Genomic DNA, 24287 nt, shown 5'->3' with positions numbered 1-24287 from the left:
TCTGGAACAAACGAACCCATTTGAGATGCTCTGCTAAATCTTAACTGCCTTCAGTTGCTGCTTGTTTGTAGGTTTTTCCACCTTCAGTTTTGTCTGCAGTAAGTCAAAAGCAGCTCAGCTCAGTCAAATCACTCTCTCAGCCTCACAGTTTTTCATTTCTTTAGCATTAAGTAGCTCTTGAGCTGCTTTCAAGGCATACTTTGGGTTTTGTATACTGTGAGAATGGAGGGACCTTGTAATATTTAAACAGTTAATGCAGTATTTTTGTTAAAATACTTGAATTAAAGCTGCAAATCTGCACGTTAATCACATTTTTCTAATCCATTGTAGTGGTATACGAGGTAAAATTACAGACACAATGACACTCACCAAATACTTACGGAAATATCAGTCCTGCATGCTCAATTATCTGAACCTGGATCATTATTTCTGTCACTTACAACTGTTTTTTATCTTAATTAAAATAGCTGAACATTAAAATTATTGCCTTAGTTGTGAACTTCTTAGTTCAAATTTAACCCATCGCTTTTATTGTTGTCTCTGCACTTGCAGGTTTTACACCACAGTGTATGATTGTAATGAGTGGGTGTAAAGCAAAAAAAAACACGAACATGCTCCAAAAGCCGCCACATTACAAGTGTGTTCAATGCTTAAGATAACTGTTTCAGGTAGTACGGTTACCCTGTGACTCACTTACTCTGCTGCTGATGAAAGAATGAGGGAAAAAGTGCAGAGTGTAAATGAATTCTGTGTTTCTGTGTCTCCTCAACAGTCCAACAAAGTCTCGGTGGTGCAGCAGTCTCACGGGATGCACCCGCTGACGTCCCTCCTGCCCTACGGCAACGACCACTTCAGCCCGAGTCCTCCACACCTGCCCACAGACATGAGCCAGAAGACAGGTGAGAACAAAACACACTTTACATATACCTGACTGTACACAAAGGACGGAAGTCAGTGGTGCTGCAGGAGACGCAGTAGAACACACACAGTCCTCATTACTGATGTTAAAAGATGAGCTGGACAGATTTAAGATGCCTCAACTACACACATACGTCTACATGCACATATAAACACAGACATATTCCAGACAGCTGCTGAATTGTTGCTGAAATCCTCATCCGCACACACACTCTAATCTGTTTGTGCTGTCGACACATAATTCATCACACACATGCAGCACACACGGCCTCGTTTTACCACACACACACGTAAGAAATGTCATCTAACAAATGTAAAATACTCATATTCTTGTCCCCCTCTCTCTCTTTCATATACGCAGTATTTGTTGATCTGGCCTCACACACAAACACACACACACACACATACATACATATACATATACTGAGGCACGCACACAGTGTGTGAAGTGGCAGCACCGGCTCCGGCAGCCTGTGGCCGTCCCACGGCTGCTCTGAAGTGGCCTGTTCTTCTGAAGGGACCGCCAGCCACACACACACACACAAAGATGGAAACAATTAGGGTGACAATCGCACAAACCATCGCGGCAGCTCACACAAGGTTCTCCTTAGCAAGCGCTGCACTTACAAACACACACTGCACTCTGTTTGGAAGTCACAAACAAACACACCCTGACATTTAAACACTATAGGAGCCTTTGCCCTGCTTCAGGCGAGGTCTGAAGGGTGGCAGAGTGTCTCGCATTTTGCTGCGGCGCATTCAGGATCCCCAGAGGTTGATTCATCATGATTTGGGTTCAATTAAGACACGCATCCAAAGTCGTCGAAAGATTGTTCTTACAGTTTCCCAGTGTTCTCCTGCTGCTGTAATTTCAGTGTGGATGCTTTATGAGCTTTATCATGAAATAACCTGAGTGCATTCGTGCTCCCATGAGGAATAAGCAGTTTTATGCATATGTTACAATGGTCATTTTTCTGCCATTGTGTTCTGTGCAAACATCAGAATTAATGTTGCATTTGTGGCTTTTTGTAATATCCCTCCCAGCACAGAGATATATTTGATCGCTATACTGCATCATAAAGGTACTTGTTCACATGCAACACGTTACTGGAAGATTCCACTAGAGGGCACACCGCAGATCTCAGACCATTTATAACTGGATTTATGTCATGAACAAAAGACATGGCGACAGATGAGGAGGTTAGTATTTGGTTAATTCTATGATCACGACAGAAAAGGCAACAGAAGCAGCTTCAAACATGGTACAGTATGTGAAGTGTAATTCTGAGAAACACCACCAGGATTTTTGAATGTCTGCCAGGCTGTCTGATGATTTGTTCTGTCATATTAGCCCAATTATTATTCAATTCTCATTAATTTTAGTTGAAGACCTTCCAGTCTTGTGTTATCGAGAAAAAGTCAATAAATCCATTCCCTGTGAACAAGCTCCTTGGTGACCGTGCGAAGACAAAAAATACTCCTAAACCTCTGGCTTGACCAGGCGTGGGGAGGGCAACCATCTGCCTTGACCAGTTGGAGCGAGGGTAAAGTTGAGAGAGAAGCAGGATAGCGAATCAGACATCAGAAATCAGACAAAGAGGAGGGACAAAACACAAAGTACAGTAGAGAGAAGACACAAAGTTAGTGACAAGCAATGATGGTATTATGCATCACAAAAACAGATAATAGCACAGAGGGCGCTACAGACTGCGACAGTCAAAGCTTAAGATGCAATATTATGGCAAAATAGTACATCACAATTGTATGCATCTGGCAAAAGACAGTGGGTACTTTTTAAGAGCAGCTTATAGTACATACTTGAAGTAAAAAGATTTTTTTTAAAAACGCAGCCAATCCGTTCATCAGAGCAGTTTAAGCTAACTGTCTCAGCCCAATACTGCCCCTACTGTTCAGGTATGTGTTGTATCTTACAGATGCAAAGTGTTAAGTTATGTGGATGTGCACAATCGATGCTCCAAATGGACCCAGGCGTCATTTGCACATACAAAGACACAGATCAGAGCAAGTAGATCTCTATTTTCTGTGTACACGAAAACCTGAGTTCGAGTTTCGTCGTCTTCCTTTGTCCAGGAGAATTTGCAAAGACCTCAGTGCACATCTGCAGATAGTTAGCAGCAGTGTGGATGCACAGAATACAAAGATGTTGTACATGCAAATGGACCAGAACACTTTGCTTTCCATGTGTGCATCCACAAAGAAATCCACTCTCTCTCATCCAGCACAGGACACTGTCTGACTTTACTGAGCCAGGAATAGATATAAATTCATCAATACCAACATTTAAATGTCGCGTAACTGAAAAGTAGCAAGAGAGATGGAAACAATGCATGAGAGGGTGAGAAAAGCAGATCTACTGTGGTAAGCGGGTGATTGAAGGAGTGTGTGCACTTACAGAGAAATGAAACTAAGACGTAACTTTAATTCAGTAATTATTTGAAGTAATTCTGTGGTTTCTTGGTAAAATGTCTGAGCTGCAATGCAGACTGGGGTTTTTTGATAACAGTAACAACCAGAGTCTCAAATGAATGGGACCAACACATGTATGTGAAAAGGCTACAAGAAAACACTTTAGTTTTTAATGAACGCTGCAGCTTCAGGCACCAGTTGTTTTATGATAATAATAAGTCATTCTGAAAAATTAGTGATGCTGAGGATGATTCAATCCCACTCATTACAGCATTTTTCATGTAAAACATTAAGGACTGGACATAAAATACTAGATAAGATGAAGAATAAGGAAAGAAGACTAGATAGATGAGTTTTCCTCTGAAATCGTCGTCCAGATCCAGGAATGTGAGATTCACTGGTCTTTTTCCTCTGCCTGGATTTTCCTCAAAAGCTGCTGAATCCCAATGAGGATTTTGACGCTGATAATTACGACAAAGCGAGCACTTTTTCCACAGAAAACAGAAGTAGACGGGTGAATGAATAGAGTGAAGAAACCAGCAGAAACAAGAGATGAGCTCAAGTCTTTTATCAGCTCTGATTAGGTATTAGACAGAACCTGACCTCAGGCATTCTCCTGCCTGCTCCATCTGGAAATCCCCCTTTTTTTCCCTACAAACACACACTCCTTGTCTGGCCTAGACGGAGTGTGTTGGTGTGTGTTTGTGTGTGTGTCCACGGCTGACGCTAACGCAGTGACTCAGCCTTTAATGACAGACTGAGCCACCTGCTTCTGACTTCCACAAACACACACACGGCTCACACCTGGCTGCTGCACACACTCTTTCTCAGACCGTCTTACCTGAGTTACGACTGCGTTTCCATTCAGAAACATCGTGAAGCGCACACTAACCTCACCTCACTCCTATCATTGGTCAGCTGATCGCAGGTATGAGCTTACCTCATCGGTGATGTCATTTCTCGGCACACCTTTCCACACCTTTCTGCTCTCCTGCATCGCTGAGCTCAGCGTGAATTGATATTTTTTTATTCCTGCAGACACGAATGCAGAAGATTGAAGCTTAGGAATGTAAAGGAGAACTGATCTGAGGCGATTCTTTTGTTAGAAACAGGAACTTGTGGAGGCACTAGATATTTCATTTAAATAAATTGAGTTTTTTCAAGTTTAAAAGACCTTTTCCCAACCTTTTTGACTCGTGACCCCTCATCACTCGATACAAGTTGTGACCAGTTAACGCAAAGAGGGGTTTTTCCTGTTTGGCACAGAGTTGAAGAAGACGTAAGATCAGTGGCGTCTCAAGAAAGTGACTTAAAGAATCCTGAATAGAAATCTGTGGGAAAACCTCCCACGAAAAGTAAACCATCTTCACCAAATCTGAACCACCCAGCCAGTGGTGTTGCTGCCTTGATGGAAGCAGTGTTGTGAAACTGTGCTTTCATAGTAGAAGCTTTTTAAACCTTATTTTGGGGCAAAGTCACCAAACCTTTTGATGGGTTTTTATGATATTTGATTGATGATTCTATTCATAGATTGAAATTGCAAGTTAAAGCTCGCTACCCATTAATTTAAAAAAAGATCTGGTCCTATTAGTCCTAAATAACTGCATTACCAAATGGTGACCAACAGTGACGAAGTCTGAGATCAGGCAGTACAATTAATCTACTTTTTCTCCAAGTTTTCCTGACAGTTGGATCTTCCTGCATTTTTTTCCTCACCATCAATAAACCAAGCACCGCCCAGTGTCCGCATGGTTTCATGTTTCAATTAGTCCGCATTTTAGAATCAGAATCAGCTTCATTGGCCAAATATGTGAACACAGACAAGAAAATTGCCTCCAGTTTTTACTTAGCTCTCAAAGTGCTAGATTCTTGCTTGTGTTGGATCTACTTGCAGATGTAAGTCCCTTTGGATAAAAGTGTCTGCTAAATGAAATTGTAGAAATTGTAAAATAAAACACAGCATTACAACTGCAGGTGATTACTAAATCATATAAGAGGTGAACAGTTACTTTATTGAGATTTAATACCAAAGCAAAAATCAAGATTTAATTTGTAATCCATCCAAAATTTCAACTTATTTACAAAAAGCAGGTTGCAAAATGATTCAACCTCCTATAAACAATGCTAGGTAAATACAGATAATTGGAGTACAACTCAAATGCCGTACACCTGTATGTATACATTTTGAGGTGAATTCAACAGTGACACATGCTAAACATTGAGTAAGGCTCTTGTCTATAAAATAGGTTCACTTTGTGTCAATACTCCCCAAGAATATGACTCAGTCCGTGAAAAAGTTGAAGCTTGGGCGTAATTAGACATTCCAGGAAGACAATGGCCCCAAACACACATCAAAATCAACAAAGGCTTGGTTAGAGAAAAAAGTCTGGAACGTTCTTGAGTGGCCATCACATCTCCAGACTTAAAACCAATGGAGAATCTGTGGTGGGATCTGCAGAAAGCTGTTGCAGCACGTAGATCTAAGAACATTGCTGAGCTGGAGACCGTTGCCCACGAGGAATGGGCTAAAATTCCCAAGGAGCACTGCCAGAAGCTTGTTAGAGATGATACCTCCCGTCTACAGCAGGTCATTGCAGCAAAAGGGTGCTGCACAACGTACTAAAGATACAGCCTCATAGGGGGTTGAATACGGTTATTAAACAATAAGTCCAAAGACACCTGATAAACATGAGGTAGGTAGATATCTTCTGACCTTCTAGAAGCAGTCAGTGTGTTCACTCTGTTTGGTAGCAGATGGCCATTTTTTGCTCACATCATTTGTGTTTAACTCAATCAATGTGAAATCTACGCATTAGTTTTTATTGTAATTGCTTTTAACCCTTTGATGCGCAGTGTGGGTCAGGAGATACCCCTTTTTCATTGGATTTGGGTCACTTTTCACCCATGTTGTGCATCAAAGGGTTAAGTCAAGCTTTCGTCAAATAGTCATCTGTAATCTTGACAACCAAGGCCGGTGTAAAGGTTAATTTTGCCATATCACCAAATTTGTGATTCTGTACAAGTCTGCATGCAGCACAAATGTGGTGTCTATCAAACTAGAATATGTAGATACAACCTGCTGCAGATGTAAACAAGCGAATCCTCCAAGCAAACTCCGGCGATCTAGAAAAGTATAATAGCAACAACTGTGCATCCATCAGAGTGTCAGCAGCAGAGTATGATCCAGGCTAAACACTCCACCATGTTTGTTTTTACAAGAAGCTGGAAATATGAATTCAGAATGTGAACTTGCGTCGTCTGTCGAAATAGTTTAACTGCGTGAAAACAGCAGAAAATCATGTTACCATGGTTTCTTCCCCTCCACCGCTCATTCAACAGTGTCATTATCCACTTTTTGTATTGTTAAATTCATAGTGGATGGAGAAAAATGACATGACAGCAGCCTTTTGGGGGGAAATCCTGTATTTAGCTTTTGTGAAGCAGCTAAGCATCATTTAGAGTATTGCTGGAAAAATGATGAATACAGTTGTTGAAATTTTGAAAATTCTCGAGTATCCAAGTCTTGTCATAGGATGCATATTAAAGTGAAAGGATAGCTGGAATTACTTCTTCAAAATCTTCCTTTAGAAATGCTTTTATTTCCAACGATGCTACATTGGGAAAAGACACGATGTCCAGAGTGAATGGGGCTGTGTGTTATCTATACATTCACAGATGCATTTTTATAGATTTTCCATCTTTTTCTGCTGCCTGACTGCTTTTGTCTTGCGAACACAGTGTTACTGGCATCACACACGCATGCAGGCACACAACATTACCTCAGCGACACACAACAAGAAGCTGTCATCATACTTTGTGAACTTCTAATCTCATGAACTTCTCCCACGCTGCTACATTATTTTGCTGATTATCCGCTGTCACAGTAATGTTCGGGTAATTTCCTTTAATTCATGTGAATCATTCTGAACTGAAGCTGTTTTAATTGTTCTTTGTAGTGAACAATTATCAAAGCAGAATCACACATTTCCACGTCTGTTATATAATTATTTTATCGCTTGTAATTTCTGCCTGCTCTCTCACTCTCCAGACTCCTAATTATCCAAGTCACGCTTCACTTACATGAAAAGGTCAAAGGAAAATCTGCGTTGTGGTTACAGATTTTCTTTTTTATTTCATTAATCAACCAATTACTTCAAACCTTTTTCTGGCCTTTTCTTTTTCCTCTAAACCACCACACCAGCGATGTGTTTAAAGTTCATCCTTCCTGCCTTCCTTCATGCTGGTTACAGCCAATAAGAAGTGAGTGTGACAGTATTGTAATCATGTGTTTTTTTTTTAATTCTGTGAGCAGTGAAAGTTGTATTTCTGCTCAGAGTTGACACTTTCCTCAACCGCCGTCATTGCATGTTTAGCTCACAGCTCTCACTTATTGTCTGTGCTCAGTTTGCTTCCTGTGTAGTTTCCATTACCGCCCACTGTCTGTTTCAACTGCTGCATAACCAAAAAAACTTTACCTTTAGTAGTATTTTAACTTAACAACCTCCCCTTGATCTTCCCGTTAACCCGCTGGTTCCCCAAACCAGCCGACGCATCAAAAAGCATGTAGTCTTTTATAAAAAAAAATCACCAAGATTCCACCGCGCACCACAACCAGAAACAGTAAAAACAAAAAGAATCATCAGTTTGCTGATTAACCTTGAACTACTCATGTATGACTTCTGGGATATTTCATCAAAATAACTGTATTCTACAGGTTTCAGTTTAAATTTTTACCAAAAATAAAGTATTTACAGCAGCAAGAGTCTGTAAAAAAGCAAAAATTCTTCACTCCTCAGCACAACTACAAAGTCATGACTGACTCAGCTGTGATCAGCAGTTACATGACAAAAATTCTGAGAATTTTCATCTGAACTGCAGGCAGTACTGAAATGAAGCTGATAGGAGACAAATATGTTTATTTTAGATATTCTCTCTTGTTTTATTTTGCTTTCAGCTGCCTGGTTCTTTGGCGTGATGTCGTCTCTCTAATTCTTTAATTCTCTATTTTTTTGACTTTTCATTTTAACCCTCAGTTTGTTTTTTAATTTTCACACTGCCTAGTTCCCTTGTTTGAGCTGCATGCTAATCCAGCTAATTATTCATTTAATTTATTGTCATTTTTACTATTTAATTTTAACTGACTACTCTGACTTGTCTCCTATATCTTATTTGTGTGTTGCATGTTTTAACTGTCAAGGCACTTTGTGAACGCTGTTCTTAAGGGGCTATATAAATACAATTATTATTATTATTATTATTATTTTTAAATAATAAATGTATGTAGCAAAATAGCTATAGTTTGTGAAGGTCCTATTAATTTTTCCAGTTGTGGTGATACCTGTGGGCCCTCAGTAAAATGTTGTACATAATTATTCTAGTTAGTTTTCTTTTGTTTGTTTTAAATAATCAAAGAAATCCTACTTGTTTCCCCCTTTTTTGTAGTTTATTGTATTAGAACTGCACAAATGACATTTTTGTTCTCTCTACTTCTAGCCATGGTTGTGTTGTTTCCATAGAGGTGCAGGAATTTATATTTCAGTGAGTAAAAATGTGACGAGAGCAAAAACTGCTCAAGGTTCAGAGAGTTTATTTCCCCTCCCGCTTCATTGGAGACATTAAAATATCTTCTTTCACCTAAAATTAGCTGTTGAAGTACAGATCAGTCTCGGGGTTAAACTCCTCTGGCGTCAGAAGCAAACACACACAAAAAAAGAAAGTATTTGCAGGAGTTTTGGTGACATGAAGATCTTCCTAATCCCAGGTCTAAATTTAGCTCAGGTGCAGTTTGAGAACAGACTCTGTCACACCTAAGCCCTGCTTCACGTCATCACCTCGCACCGGTACAGCGAGAGACTTCAAATTAGAGACTTGCGGTGAAAATGACAGGAATGCAAGGTACCAGTTTCCAAGGTAACCGAGGAGTTTGTTACCAATCTGTGTTTTTTTTTTTTTTTTAAACCACTACTTTGTGCTCACATGCAGCCACACGAGTTTGATCAGAGCAGAGTGATAAGCTTTAAACTGTCTCATAGTTATATAACAAACAAAGTAGAGGCCAGGAAGTCATTTTTTATTTTTTAAAATATGTTCTCAATGCTAAAATGTTACTTTTTATCTTATTCCAAACAACTCATTATACTCAGCAAGTTAAAGGCAGCTGTAGTGAATATTTTACCAATAAAAGATTGTCATCCATATTTATGTAGCACCTTTCATACTAAAGATAAGATAAAGCTAAAGAGACTTTATTGTCATTGTGCAGAAGTACAACGAAATTTGTCTGGAAGAACACGACAATTAGCAGCGGTGCAAGTAAGAATAAAAATAGATAAAAATACTCTTAAAAATAAAAAGAATAAAAAACATGCAGCTTAAAGTTATTTAACTCTCCTGTTGTCCTCATTTATGGGCACAAAAAAAGTATAGTTTCCTTGTCTGAAAGAAATCAAAAAATTCAGCAAAATAATCCCCTAATTTCTGAAAATTTGAAGAACCTTTAGGAAGAAAATTCCAATAATTCCTTAAAAGTTTCCCTTAAAAGGTTTATTTTTTTAAAAAAAAATCCCCCAAATTTGGCAAGAAAATTCTTGTAAAAATTTTCAAAAAATTAGTAAAAATCTTCCCGAAAAATCCTAGAAATATCTAAAGTGATTCCATATATATCAGTAAAACTTCTAATATTTTCTTTAAGAACATTCACCCAAAAAATCAACCAAAATCCAGCAAAATTCGCTGGATTTTGGTTGATTTTTTGGGTGAATGTTCTTAAAGAAACATTTTTTTCCACCAAAAAATGTTCAAAGATTTTCCAAAAATGTTGAAAATGTGGACATCAGAAGTTTCACTGTGAATTTTTTATTTTTTTTCCACATTTTCAAACTTTAAAACGGATCAATTTTGACCCGCAGGACAACACAAGGGTTGAAACATGACACGAAGGAGCAGACAGTTCTTGGTACTCCAGGACTATCTGAATCTGCAGTGACCCTCCTGCCGGCTTGTTTTTGACACTTCACCACCCGGCTGGTCAGCTCAGTCACTTCAGTCGTTTCTTCAGTCAACCATAAGACCGCACTTGATTCAAAAGCCGAAAATGTTCCCAGTCGATTGAGCGCCGCCACTTAGCTTTAGCTGTTTTCCAGAAATGACTGTTGGTCCGGTCGATAGATTATGAAATACAGAGTGGAAAAGCAGAAGTGAAACACGTCTGCTGGCTGTAACGCTGTCATGTGCAAGATCAACGCTCACTGTAGCCTCCTGTATGTGTCATGATATTACTGTACATGTGAACAGAAGTGACTAACCAGTTGCATATAGCATGCATGGGTTCCCTCAGACAAGTGTCGCTGCATTTTAGGGTATTTTTAAAGTGTTGTAAATAATAATGATAAATCAATTAACCCTGCAAGTTTTGTCAGTGCAGCTAAAGCCTGATATCTCTTATTAAAAACACACAAATGAGCCACGCTGTTGCACTGGATCACATGTTTCTTCACATCCATGAACACACACAGTCCTGCTGTTTTAGATCCTCACTAGAGCAGCAAATACATATTATTGAAAGGCTTGTTGTCCTTAATAGTTCCTCCAGGATATCGCAGACATTTTTCAAGATTGTTGGAGCCTAAAATCCCTGAATTTGCGGCAGCTTTTCTAACAAATTGCGATGTTTTAAGCATATTTGTTGCAATGAAATTGCAGGAGACACCGACAGTTGCTAAAAAGTTGCATTTTTTCAACTTTTAGAACATGTTTCAATATTTTAATTGACAATATTTATTCCTAAACTAATTCTTTAACACGCTCCAACACATTTCCACCAGCTGGCACACGATGGTGGGAAATTAGCAGCAGCCAGATACTGGTTTAACATGAAGTGGTTGGTAGATTTAGGGCACTAAATGATCATTTACTATTGAATGAATCACATTTGGACATATCTGTCAGTGGCTTTAAAAGTTAATTTCACATCCTGATACGCACGTATTCACACACAGACGCACACGGCTTGTCACGTCCATTAATTCATCTAACTTCCCTTCATTCTTTCAGAGCTCCAACAGATCTGGATGCAACAGCTTCCATCTCGGTGATTTGTCTGGTCTGTGGTCCGCTTCTTTCAGCCGTTCTCCTAATGTGTTTCACGGTAGAAAAGTGTTTGTCAGTCGATGATTTTCATTTGTATTCCACCACAATATTGCACGTGTGTAAAGCAGTTTACCTCCACTTTCATGGAGAACATCAGGGAGTTGTTTTTCACGGTCTTTAGCAGTAATTTTTGTTGGTAAATGAGAGACATTAGAATGGGACATGTCTGCATCTGCAAACCATAAACAAGGAAGTGAATTTGGTGATGTACGTGCATTTTGGGGACTGCTGTGATTGGTGGAACTCATGGTTGGCCAGAATTGTGGAAAAGTTATGGTGATTGGACAAAATTGCAAGGTCGTGCAGAATTCTCTCTGCTTCTCGCCATCGTCGCTCAGTTTCCATAGAGGTTCAGGACTTTATACTGCAGTGAAAAAATGAACTGACAGTGGGTATAAATGTAAAATGAGCAGGTAATGCCCTTGGGTTTCACAGCGTTAACTCATGGCCAAAAGATTCTGTAAATTTGATTCCTGTTTAAAGTTTCATTTGGTATGACCTACAGTATCCTCTCGTTTTAGGAAATTTACAATTAGTGAAGTTAAAAGTATAAATTGCAGAGCCATTATTAAATGTTTAGGACTTCAGTAGGAACCAGTGGTCTTCACGCATTGTTGAACATACGTGTGCTGGTTTGGTTCTCAGTTTTATTTAGGTTTTCTGAGAATAATTACTAAAACTACTAAACTCCTTTTTTTTGCTGAAAGTACAGTTTTCAAAGTTTCAATTTTAGCTTTTTTTCTGAAAAAAACACAAAGCCTTAACAGTGCTTAAAACCACAGCTATTGCCATTACAATCATTCTGAGGAAGCTACCTTCTAAAGAAATTAATTGCTTGACTCTTGAGATGAAATTTCAAACTTATCAACCACATTATTTATCGCTAAAGGAAAACTAGTTGCTCTGCAAACCGAAAAAGGGGTAAAACAAAAAAAAATTACTTAAACTGAGTGAAAAATCATTACAGATATGCACATTTCAACAGTGTTAATTAAATTAAGTTAAATGAGTTAATTTCAAACTGAATGGCTGACTGTGACTTTCTACGTTTTTGAATCGATAGCGAGAACATGAGTCACTCTGCTTGAAAACAACATGAGAAAAAGGAACCTGTGTGTTGGAAATGAAACGTGATGAGCACTATGAATACATTAAAAGAGTCATATTTGACATGATTTTAATAGTCTGTAGTTTTACACTGTAAAAAATGGACTTTTACTATTACTCCGACATTTGAAGTTTGCTCTTAAACTAAGTAAGTGTTCCAGTACTCATTACCGCCCTTACTGTAACAAAACACTACAAAGTTTCTTCTGGTCTTGGACTCTTTTATGTACACCACACAGGCTGATTGTCAAGTCATTTAAAGGCTCAGATGCTGCAGCGCTTTCACTCTCAGTGGTTAGAACCACCACAGCACATTATCAGTGAAGGAATACTATTTTCAGCTCCCCGGCACTCATTTTAACATGCACACGTTCTGATACCGAGCTCACGCAGAGCCACTTTGACTCAAATGGTTTCCCTTTGAAGTGTTTCCCGAGACGCCGACATGGAGACCGTGAGATAGTTTGCTGTAGTTGTTATTAGATGGCTGCTTTAAAAGGGGCATTCCAAAGAAAACTGCCCCATTACTGCCACTAATTTTCCCCTTCAGGTTTCCCAACAGCACACAGCAGGGCTGATAGTGTCGAAAGCTGAGGCAAGAGAAGAAAAGACAAAAAAAAAACGTGACTTACAGAAGCCGGCGTCTCGTTTCCATCACATTCAATTGTGACGATCAACTGCTAAAATGAAACCAGTGTTTGGGATTTCTGTTTTGATGGTTGCCAGACAGTCATTTTAGGTCATTTCGATAAATGATGTTGAGCTCTCCGTTGCAATATCACAGGAATAATTAGCATTTATCATTATTAATGCTATAATTCAGCCGTGTTCTTAACAGTTAAGAAATGTATCCTCTCACTTTATACAATATTAATATTAATACTCGCCCAAAGGCACATGCAGATTGACAGGAGCCCTCTGGCAAAGCAACAAAATGGTGGTGCGTTTTGGTGATTCTGGTGAGGAGATGTTACAGATTTTTAGATTTCAGCTCTGAAAGAGGACTGTTCAACTGCATTATGTTCTCCTGGCAGCAAATCTTTCAACTTTAGTTAAACTGGAGGCAGCACGATGCTTCACGAGTGTCTGGAGTAGAGAGTAAATATGTTCTTTGAATGATATTCCCGCCACAGGTCCTGGATGATGTGAGTTATTGACACCAGATTAAAAATTTTGGAGTGTTTTGTTCTTCAGTTTGGCATCGCAGATGACACAGATGTAGAACAGTACCAATGAGCCTTGCCTTAACCCTCCTGTTGTCCTCATTTACGGATGTCAAAAAATACTGTTTCCTTGTCTGTAAAAAATCCCAAAATTCAGCAAAAAAAAATTCCCCAAATTTCTGAAAATTTGTAAAACCTTCAGGAAGAAAATTCTAATAATTCCTTAAAATTACCCTTAAAAGTTTTTATTTTACCAAAATCCAGCAAAATTCGCTGGATTTTGGTTGATTTTTTGGGTGAATGTTCTTAAAGAAACATTTTTTTCCACCAAAAAAATGTTCAAAGATTTTCCAAAAATGTTGAAAATGTGGACATCAGAAGTTTCACTGTGAATTTTTTATTTTTTTTCCACATTTTTCAAACTTTAAAACGGATCAATTTTGACCCGCAGGACAACACAAGGGTTGAAACATGACACGAAGGAGCAGACAGTTCTTGGTACTCCAGGACTATCTGAATCTGCAGTGACCCTCCTGCCGGCTTGTTTTTGACACTTCACCACCCGGCTGGTCAGCTCAGTCACTTCAGTCGTTTCTTCAGTCAACCATAAGACCGCACTTGATTCAAAAGCCGAAAATGTTCCCAGTCGATTGAGCGCCGCCACTTAGCTTTTAGCTGTTTTCCAGAAATGACTGTTGGTCCGGTCGATAGATTATGAAATACAGAGTGGAAAAGCAGAAGTGAAACACGTCTGCTAGCTGTAACGCTGTCATGTGCAAGATCAACGCTCACTGTAGCCTCCTGTATGTGTCATGATATTACTGTACATGTGAACAGAAGTGACTAACCAGTTGCATATAGCATGCATGGGTTCCCTCAGACAAGTGTCGCTGCATTTTAGGGTATTTTTAAAGTGTTGTAAATAATAATGATAAATCAATTAACCCTGCAAGTTTTGTCAGTGCAGCTAAAGCCTGATATCTCTTATTAAAAACACACAAATGAGCCACGCTGTTGCACTGGATCACATGTTTCTTCACATCCATGAACAGCACACAGTCCTGCTGTTTTAGATCCTCACTAGAGCAGCAAAATACATATTATTGAAAGGCTTGTTGTCCTTAATAGTTCCTCCAGGATATCGCAGACATTTTTCAAGATTGTTGGAGCCTAAAATCCCTGAATTTGCGGCAGCTTTTCTAACAAATTGCGATGTTTTAAGCATATTTGTTGCAATGAAATTGCAGGAGACACCGACAGTTGCTAAAAAGTTGCATTTTTTCAACTTTTAGAACATGTTTCAATATTTTAATTGACAATATTTATTCCTAAACTAATTCTTTAACACGCTCCAACACATTTCCACCAGCTGGCACACGATGGTGGGAAATTAGCAGCAGCCAGATACTGGTTTTAACATGAAGTGGTTGGTAGATTTAGGGCACTAAATGATCATTTACTATTGAATGAATCACATTTGGACATATCTGTCAGTGGCTTTAAAAGTTAATTTCACATCCTGATACGCACGTATTCACACACAGACGCACACGGCTTGTCACGTCCATTAATTCATCTAACTTCCCTTCATTCTTTCAGAGCTCCAACAGATCTGGATGCAACAGCTTCCATCTCGGTGATTTGTCTGGTCTGTGGTCCGCTTCTTTCAGCCGTTCTCCTAATGTGTTTCACGGTAGAAAAGTGTTTGTCAGTCGATGATTTTCATTTGTATTCCACCACAATATTGCACGTGTGTAAAGCAGTTTACCTCCACTTTCATGGAGAACATCAGGGAGTTGTTTTTCACGGTCTTTAGCAGTAATTTTTGTTGGTAAATGAGAGACATTAGAATGGGACATGTCTGCATCTGCAAACCATAAACAAGGAAGTGAATTTGGTGATGTACGTGCATTTTGGGGACTGCTGTGATTGGTGGAACTCATGGTTGGCCAGAATTGTGGAAAAGTTATGGTGATTGGACAAAATTGCAAGGTCGTGCAGAATTCTCTCTGCTTCTCGCCATCGTCGCTCAGTTTCCATAGAGGTTCAGGACTTTATACTGCAGTGAAAAAATGAACTGACAGTGGGTATAAATGTAAAATGAGCAGGTAATGCCCTTGGGTTTCACAGCGTTAACTCATGGCCAAAAGATTCTGTAAATTTGATTCCTGTTTAAAGTTTCATTTGGTATGACCTACAGTATCCTCTCGTTTTAGGAAATTTACAATTAGTGAAGTTAAAAGTATAAATTGCAGAGCCATTATTAAATGTTTAGGACTTCAGTAGGAACCAGTGGTCTTCACGCATTGTTGAACATACGTGTGCTGGTTTGGTTCTCAGTTTTATTTAGGTTTTCTGAGAATAATTACTAAAACTACTAAACTCCTTTTTTTTGCTGAAAGTACAGTTTTCAAAGTTTCAATTTTAGCTTTTTTTCTGAAAAAAACACAAAGCCTTAACAGTGCTTAAAACCACAGCTATTGCCATTACAATCATTCTGAGGAAGCTACCTTCTAAAGAAATTAATTGCTTGACTCTTGAGATGAAATTTCAAACTTATCAACCACATTATTTATCGCTAAAGGAAAACTAGTTGCTCTGCAAACCGAAAAAGGGGTAAAACAAAAAAAAATTACTTAAACTGAGTGAAAAATCATTACAGATATGCACATTTCAACAGTGTTAATTAAATTAAGTTAAATGAGTTAATTTCAAACTGAATGGCTGACTGTGACTTTCTACGTTTTTGAATCGATAGCGAGAACATGAGTCACTCTGCTTGAAAACAACATGAGAAAAAGGAACCTGTGTGTTGGAAATGAAACGTGATGAGCACTATGAATACATTAAAAGAGTCATATTTGACATGATTTTAATAGTCTGTAGTTTTACACTGTAAAAAATGGACTTTTACTATTACTCCGACATTTGAAGTTTGCTCTTAAACTAAGTAAGTGTTCCAGTACTCATTACCGCCCTTACTGTAACAAAACACTACAAAGTTTCTTCTGGTCTTGGACTCTTTTATGTACACCACACAGGCTGATTGTCAAGTCATTTAAAGGCTCAGATGCTGCAGCGCTTTCACTCTCAGTGGTTAGAACCACCACAGCACATTATCAGTGAAGGAATACTATTTTCAGCTCCCCGGCACTCATTTTAACATGCACACGTTCTGATACCGAGCTCACGCAGAGCCACTTTGACTCAAATGGTTTCCCTTTGAAGTGTTTCCCGAGACGCCGACATGGAGACCGTGAGATAGTTTGCTGTAGTTGTTATTAGATGGCTGCTTTAAAAGGGGCATTCCAAAGAAAACTGCCCCATTACTGCCACTAATTTTCCCCTTCAGGTTTCCCAACAGCACACAGCAGGGCTGATAGTGTCGAAAGCTGAGGCAAGAGAAGAAAAGACAAAAAAAAAAACGTGACTTACAGAAGCCGGCGTCTCGTTTCCATCACATTCAATTGTGACGATCAACTGCTAAAATGAAACCAGTGTTTGGGATTTCTGTTTTGATGGTTGCCAGACAGTCATTTTAGGTCATTTCGATAAATGATGTTGAGCTCTCCGTTGCAATATCACAGGAATAATTAGCATTTATCATTATTAATGCTATAATTCAGCCGTGTTCTTAACAGTTAAGAAATGTATCCTCTCACTTTATACAATATTAATATTAATACTCGCCCAAAGGCACATGCAGATTGACAGGAGCCCTCTGGCAAAGCAACAAAATGGTGGTGCGTTTTGGTGATTCTGGTGAGGAGATGTTACAGATTTTTAGATTTCAGCTCTGAAAGAGGACTGTTCAACTGCATTATGTTCTCCTGGCAGCAAATCTTTCAACTTTAGTTAAACTGGAGGCAGCACGATGCTTCACGAGTGTCTGGAGTAGAGAGTAAATATGTTCTTTGAATGATATTCCCGCCACAGGTCCTGGATGATGTGAGTTATTGACACCAGATTAAAAATTTTGGAGTGTTTTGTTCTTCAGTTTGGCATCGCAGATGACACAGATGTAGAACAGTACCAATGAGCCTTGCCTTAACCCTCCTGTTGTCCTCATTTACGGATGTCAAAAAATACTGTTTCCTTGTCTGTAAAAAATCCCAAAATTCAGCAAAAAAAAATTCCCCAAATTTCTGAAAATTTGTAAAACCTTCAGGAAGAAAATTCTAATAATTCCTTAAAATTACCCTTAAAAGTTTTTATTTTTATATATATATATATATATATTTTTATATATATATATATATATATATATATATATATATATATATATATATATATATATATATATATATATATATATATATACATACCCCAAATTTGGCAAGAAAATTATTGTAAATATTTTCAAAAAATTAATAAAAATCCAGCGAAATTCGCTGGATTTTGGCTGATTTTTATGTGAATGTTCTTAATGAAGTTTTACTGATATGTATGTAATCACTTTAGATATTTTTAGGATTTTTTAGGAAGATTTTTACTCATTTTACAAGAATTTTCTTGCCAAATTTGGGGGATTTTTAAAAAACAATAAAACTTATAAGGGAAATTTTTAAGGAATTAGTCGAATTTTCTTCCTGAAGGTTTTGCAAATTTTCAGAAATTTGGGGTTTTTTTTGCTGAATTTCTGGATTTCTTTTAGACAAGGAAACAATGTTTTTTGGTGCCTGTAAATGAGGACAACAGGAGGGTTAATCTTTTGTGCTGATTATTCAAACGGGAAAGCTTCATGTCCATCCAAAACGTAGAAGAGCTCCAACATCATCTGTGGCAAAAATAAATGATTCTTCCCACTTTGCAACTCTGTAGACACTAAATCTTTTACTTCTTGGCTTGGCTGAGGCAACGCATCGCCAATTGATGTAGCACATTTTCTAATCAAAAGTCCCTTTGTATTGCTGCTGCTGCTGTTTTTGTGTGTTACTATGCAAAACTGTTTGAGTGTAAACGCTCTGTTTCCAATAAGTGGAATTTACCCTGATAAAGGCCTCTGTGTACTGAACTCTGTTTATGTGTCTGAGTTCAGTGGATGCTGCTGAGAAACTCCTCCATGATGTAACTGTGACTTATGATGGGAAGATCCAAAAGTCCCTTCTGCATATTTAAATACTGACTTAGCTTCTCTAAAGAGCATTTGTCATGTGTGTAGTTATGCAGTGGAGCTTGTGGGGACTTTAACTTAGATCTACAGCTGCTGATATTTTCTCGATTAATTAATTAGTCATTAAATGTTGGAAAATGGTGAAAACTGCCCAAAAAGCATAAATGTCTTGTTTTACCCACAACCCAAAGATATTCAGAGGAGAAAAGAAACCAAAAGATATTCAATTTTAAGAAGCTGGAATCAAAGAATTAGCTTTTGCTTATTGCCAATCAGGTGGAATAGTTGCCATTTTTTAATTCATTAGTTAACTAATCGATCATTTGTTGCAGACTTAATGAAATATGTAACCTGCAGCATCCAAAGAAATGGACGTGACGCTATAAAAGTGTAGCTAACCTCCCTGTTCCACCTGTGAAACTAATAAATCACATTTGTGCACGTCCTCTAATATTTTTCAGTTGTTTAAACTTTTAAAAGCTATATTTAAGCAACTTTTAATCATAAAGGATTTACAGCATTCTGACAGGATGAAAAATATTCAGTTCTGTCAAGAAAATATCAGAAAACTGTAAAAAAAAAAAAAAAAAAAAAAAAATCAGTGTCCCCAAAATCCAAGATGATGTCCTCAAATGTCTTGTTTTGTCCACAGCATAAATAAATTCAGTCATAAAGAATGAAAGAAACCACAAAATACTCACATTTAAGAAGCTAGAATCAAAGAATTTAGACTTTTTTGCTTTAAAAAAATGTCTCAAATTGATTAAATTGAACAGGAAAACAGGTCTGAATGAATTAAATAGTTGACAGCCTATCAATTAGAATAAAATCTGGTCAGCTAAGCTTCACTGTGCTGCGATAAACAAATTAGATTCATGCTTTAGCAATAAGATTTTTAGACAATACTTGTTTTCCTGCTGGTATTTAATTAAATTGTAAACTCAAGCTTAACTGAGTCTTATAAAACTTCATCTTGTGGTTTTTTTATGGGACTTAAAAGTGGCACAAGGCGAATAATTGGAACAGTAAATCAATTTTTAAGAAAAAACAGCAATAAATGGTTGTGAATAATGAGAGTGCATTTGTCGACAGGGTTTCTTTGCTTACATTTATTGGAATTATGGGGGAGCTTCTGATGGGGGAGCTTCTGATGAGAAAAGAAGATCATGAAAAAGGGGGGATGTGGGGGATGGAAGAAAAGGATGAGAGAGGAACCAAAAGAGCTGAGGTCTGTAATGAAGGAGGGAGGGACCCGGAGAGGTTAAAGAAGGGTGAGAAACGGGACAGAAACTAGGAGTAAGAAAGTCTGGACAGTGGAGGAAGGGTGTGGTGGGACAGACGGAGGGATGGGAGGACGGATCGGAGCGGTGAGACAGGTCGACTGACTCAGTCGCATTCCTGTCATCCAGATTTATAGCAGCTCGGGGTCTTGTACAGGCCCGGAGCCGTGGCCAAATTACAGTCATCTGCAGCATTCCTCTGCTGCAAACACAGGTTAGCAGCCGGGCGGCGCTAAGTGCTAGGTGCTGCCTGCTGACAAATGACTTCCTTTGAAGGGCACCAAAGAGAGAGAGACAGACGCTGGATATTTACTGTGTGAGGACTCAGAGTCAAGATGTCTGTGTTTCTTTTGTCGGAAAACATTTTTGCTGAAAGTAGAGATGACGAATGGTTGTTTGTATGCATGTTTGGTTCTGTGCTGTATCTGTTGTTTAGAATGTGGACACTTTTTCCACAGGCCTTAACTTGGGTAGAATAAACCAGTGAGACCGACTCCCAGTGGAAGGTCCACACACATACTGAGGATCAGAGTCAGTATATAATTGCGGGACTTTTTGTAGCATAGTTGACAGGTATCTTAGTTGATATTTTTGCTTCATCTGACACGCTGGAAAGCAAATCTATGCAGCGCAAACCTGGAAATCTCCCTGCAGCATCTAATTTTTCTGATAACAGCTAAAAAATACCAAATGTATTCAGACTGCAGTCACTGAAATGCTAACAATCTGATGATTTTTTGCATTTTATACAGTTAAAATCATACATATATGCGTCAATATATAATTGCAGGACTTTTTGTAACATAGTTGGCAGGTATTGTAGTTGATATTTTTGTTGTTTTCAGGCCTAAAATCAGCATATAACAGCTATAACCAAACACCACATGGCATTTTAGAGAAAGATTCTTCTAAATATTATATATACAATTGAGTAAAATGGAAAGTTATATCTAAAGATATTGTACTAAACCTGTTAACTACTTTATATTAAATAACTCAGAAAGCCTTGGAGTCTTGCCAGTCTTTTCTTCAGGAGGAAATGACATCATATGGAGCAGGTCATGTGATCTGGAATTAACACACATCCTGGAGAGGTGTTTTTGTAATGGGGAACTTAGTTGAAAGTGATTTCTCGGACACAGATGCAGTTTGTTATTTTCCATGTAAGATTTGATATATTGACAAAAAAGAAATATCCGTCATGATTATCTCAATAAAAATAACACAATCAAAACAATTTCTGAATAAGCTCATTTTATTATTGTTTGCTCATTAGAAGGTGGCTGTTATTAAATTCAGATGGTTATTTAGTTGACATTTTAGTGATATCCAGTCATTTTATGTTAATAAGTGATTGTTTCCATAACAAATAAAGATGGTTTTGTAAAGACGTGGTCATAATGAACATAAAAAACACAATTTTTTTACTTTTAATAAAAATGTATGCAAGATATGTCCCATGGACTTCAAAAGTCCCTCAATTATATTTTGACCCATAAAACATGCATCAGGGTGGACCAGGAGTGTGTGACCTGTGTTAAGGGCTTTTCTGCGCTTTATTCCAGGTTCCCAGGCTGCTAATGGTCCTAATTTTTCAGCAGACCTGAGGCTATGTCCAGGCCTGCTGACCTGACCTGATATGTCTAAAGGCAGAAACACAGAGGGAAATTTGTAACATATATTAAAATCTTATGCCCTGTTAACACGGGATTTGTACTACCTGGGGATCTCTGGTAATTTGTGAATTTTTACTCGAATTTACTGGCATTACGTCCCGGATATGATGTCAAAGCTGTGCACGTCGCAACATCCGCTGTTGTTGTAGTCGTCATGGCAACAGGAAATACGTCAAAGCAGCAACGTGACTTGAGAACAGTGGGCAGCGTTGTCGGGATAACAGGATAAGATAGGCCGAGGAAAATGTTTCTTACCGCATGCTGCTACACGTCATCCATCTCAATATCCTCCCAAATTTCCCTCTTCTTGTTGACCTGATTTTGCTGTTTCTGCGAATGCTCCATAGACCTGTTGTGTCTAGACCTACTCCTGCATTTGCACCTAAAATGCTGTCAATAATTTCCACCGCTGCCTCCATAATTCAACCAGAAAAGAGGTAGAAAAAGGTGCACGATTAAAAAAAACAACTAAAATACCCCACAATCACTGAGGTGCAGATTCGAAATATGCGAAATATGGTAGGTCATGTGTAGTGGAATTTTTACTTTACAAATTACAGACGTGGCGCATTCACACGGGATTAAGATCACAGACATCCTCCGCAAATATTACAAATCACCACTGGTCCTGAGGTAATACTAATCCCGTGCGAATAGGGCTTTAAGCTGCATTATGCAACAGAGATAACTTTAATTGCAATGATGTTAATATATTTGTGCTTGTGTGTCCTCCAGGAGTTCACAGGCATCAGTCCCAGGACCTCTCAGGGTATTACTCCCTCCCTCCAGGCGGCGTCGGACAGATCACTCCCTCCATGAGCTGGTGGGTCTCACACAAACACATGGATTCAGTGATTAATCATTTGTGTCATTTTCAGGTAAAAAATTCCTGGTTCTCAGTCTCTACATGTCAAAGCTTCTGTGATGTCCTTTTCTGAAATCTTGATCAGATCGAACAAGGAGTTTGAGGGCACACTTTTGCTGTTTTCTGCCATTTTATTGACTAATCAATTTGTCAGTTAAATGAGGAAATAACCAGCAGATCCACCAGTATTGAAAATCAAATTCTAGCGCAACATGCTAATGACTATAATAACTGAGTAAAAATATCTAAAAAATTCAAGCAACAGTTCTGTTTATTACATTAATTCTCTTCTCATATGCGATTACTTATTGATTTTCTCTTAACAGAGAACTGGATATATTTGGGATGTGAACTGTTCGTCATTTTTGGTTCATTCAGGCCCAAATATTTTGTCTCTGGCATTCTTCTGCCACAGGGTTCTCACCATTAACCTCCAACTAATGTGACCCACAAATATTCATTTTTCAAATTGATTAAAGAAGCTGTCATTCCCCCCCCAAAAATTTCATCATTTCCCGGCACTACATGCACACACACACACACACAGTCTGACCTGGGTCATTGGTACATACATAAATCATCAGCTCACCTGGTGTCAGAGTGGTTAACCTAAGCTCCCGTCGTCATGGAAACCACCTTGTTTGACCCTGTTTGTTCAGGACTCTGAACTTCACGGCCTCTGGTGAAAACAAAAGGAATGCGGACAACTGCAAAATTGAAATGAAATGTCAACCGAAGTAGCTGTAGTCTTTGAAATTTCATCCATTCCAGAGCAGGAACTTGCAAGTTGTCGTAGGGCACATGTAAAACCTCTTTCTGGGATGTTTTCAGGGGAGAAATTCATCATAAGTGCTTCTTGACAGGCCTGAAAAACTGCTGTCTCAATTCATGTTCTTTTTAACTCAGAAAGCTGATCAAACATCACTTTTCCACCTTTTCATTATCCTTGTCTATTCAGTTCATTTGGTTTAATTTATACACTTAGCAACATGCAGACGTTACAAAATTTGTACAAAAAAAAATCCTGAATTTTATTTGGAGTCCCTTTGAGCAAGCACTTGGCAGCAGTAAGGAGAAAAAACTCCCCTTTACCAGGAAAGACAAACATCTGGCAGAACCAGGCTTGGGGAAGGCAGACATCTGCCTCAACTGGCTGGGGTGAGGGTGAAGGGGAAAGAGAACAGGATAGCAGATAGAAACCGGACAAACAGTGCATAAACAACACTTTGGAAATCAGTGACAGTACTAACTGTAGGTCAGAAATATATAGCTCCAGATACCTGCTTAGAGGACTAAACTACAGGAGAGAGAAGACACAAAATTAGTGATTAGCAGTGGTGGCAAACAAATACATGGAGAGAGAAGGTAGTGTTTAGTGCATCATGGCAAGTTCCTCAGCAATCTAGGCCTGCAGTAGCATATCTAAGAGCTTGATCATGTTCACCTGTGCAGTTTTAACTATAAGCTTCATCAAGAGAGAACGTTTTGAACCTACTCTTAAAAGTAAAGAATGTATCTGCCTCATTAACCCGAACTGGCAGCTCGTTCCACCGCTGAATGCTCCCATTCTACTTCAAGGCCACAAGCAAT

General features: G+C 38.5%; 1 protein-coding gene across 7 annotated transcripts in view; it reads left to right on the top strand.

Moving 5' to 3' along the window:
* Positions 1 to 24287, top strand: part of tcf7 (transcription factor 7) — a 117586-nt gene that overhangs the window by 57324 nt on the left and 35975 nt on the right. For all 7 annotated transcript variants that reach the window (XM_055017311.1, XM_055017312.1, XM_055017313.1 and 4 more), the window contains exons 4-5: positions 773 to 899; positions 22568 to 22655. In XM_055017311.1, the coding sequence (XP_054873286.1) occupies positions 773 to 899; positions 22568 to 22655 (215 nt within the window). The remainder of the gene's footprint in view (positions 1 to 772; positions 900 to 22567; positions 22656 to 24287) is intronic.

The sequence above is a fragment of the Amphiprion ocellaris genome, chromosome 14 (assembly GCF_022539595.1).
Source record: "Amphiprion ocellaris isolate individual 3 ecotype Okinawa chromosome 14, ASM2253959v1, whole genome shotgun sequence".
In the NCBI taxonomy this organism is placed as follows: domain Eukaryota; kingdom Metazoa; phylum Chordata; class Actinopteri; family Pomacentridae; genus Amphiprion; species Amphiprion ocellaris.
Note: the sequence above shows the minus strand (reverse complement) of the source record. Positions and strands in the feature narration are given on the sequence as shown.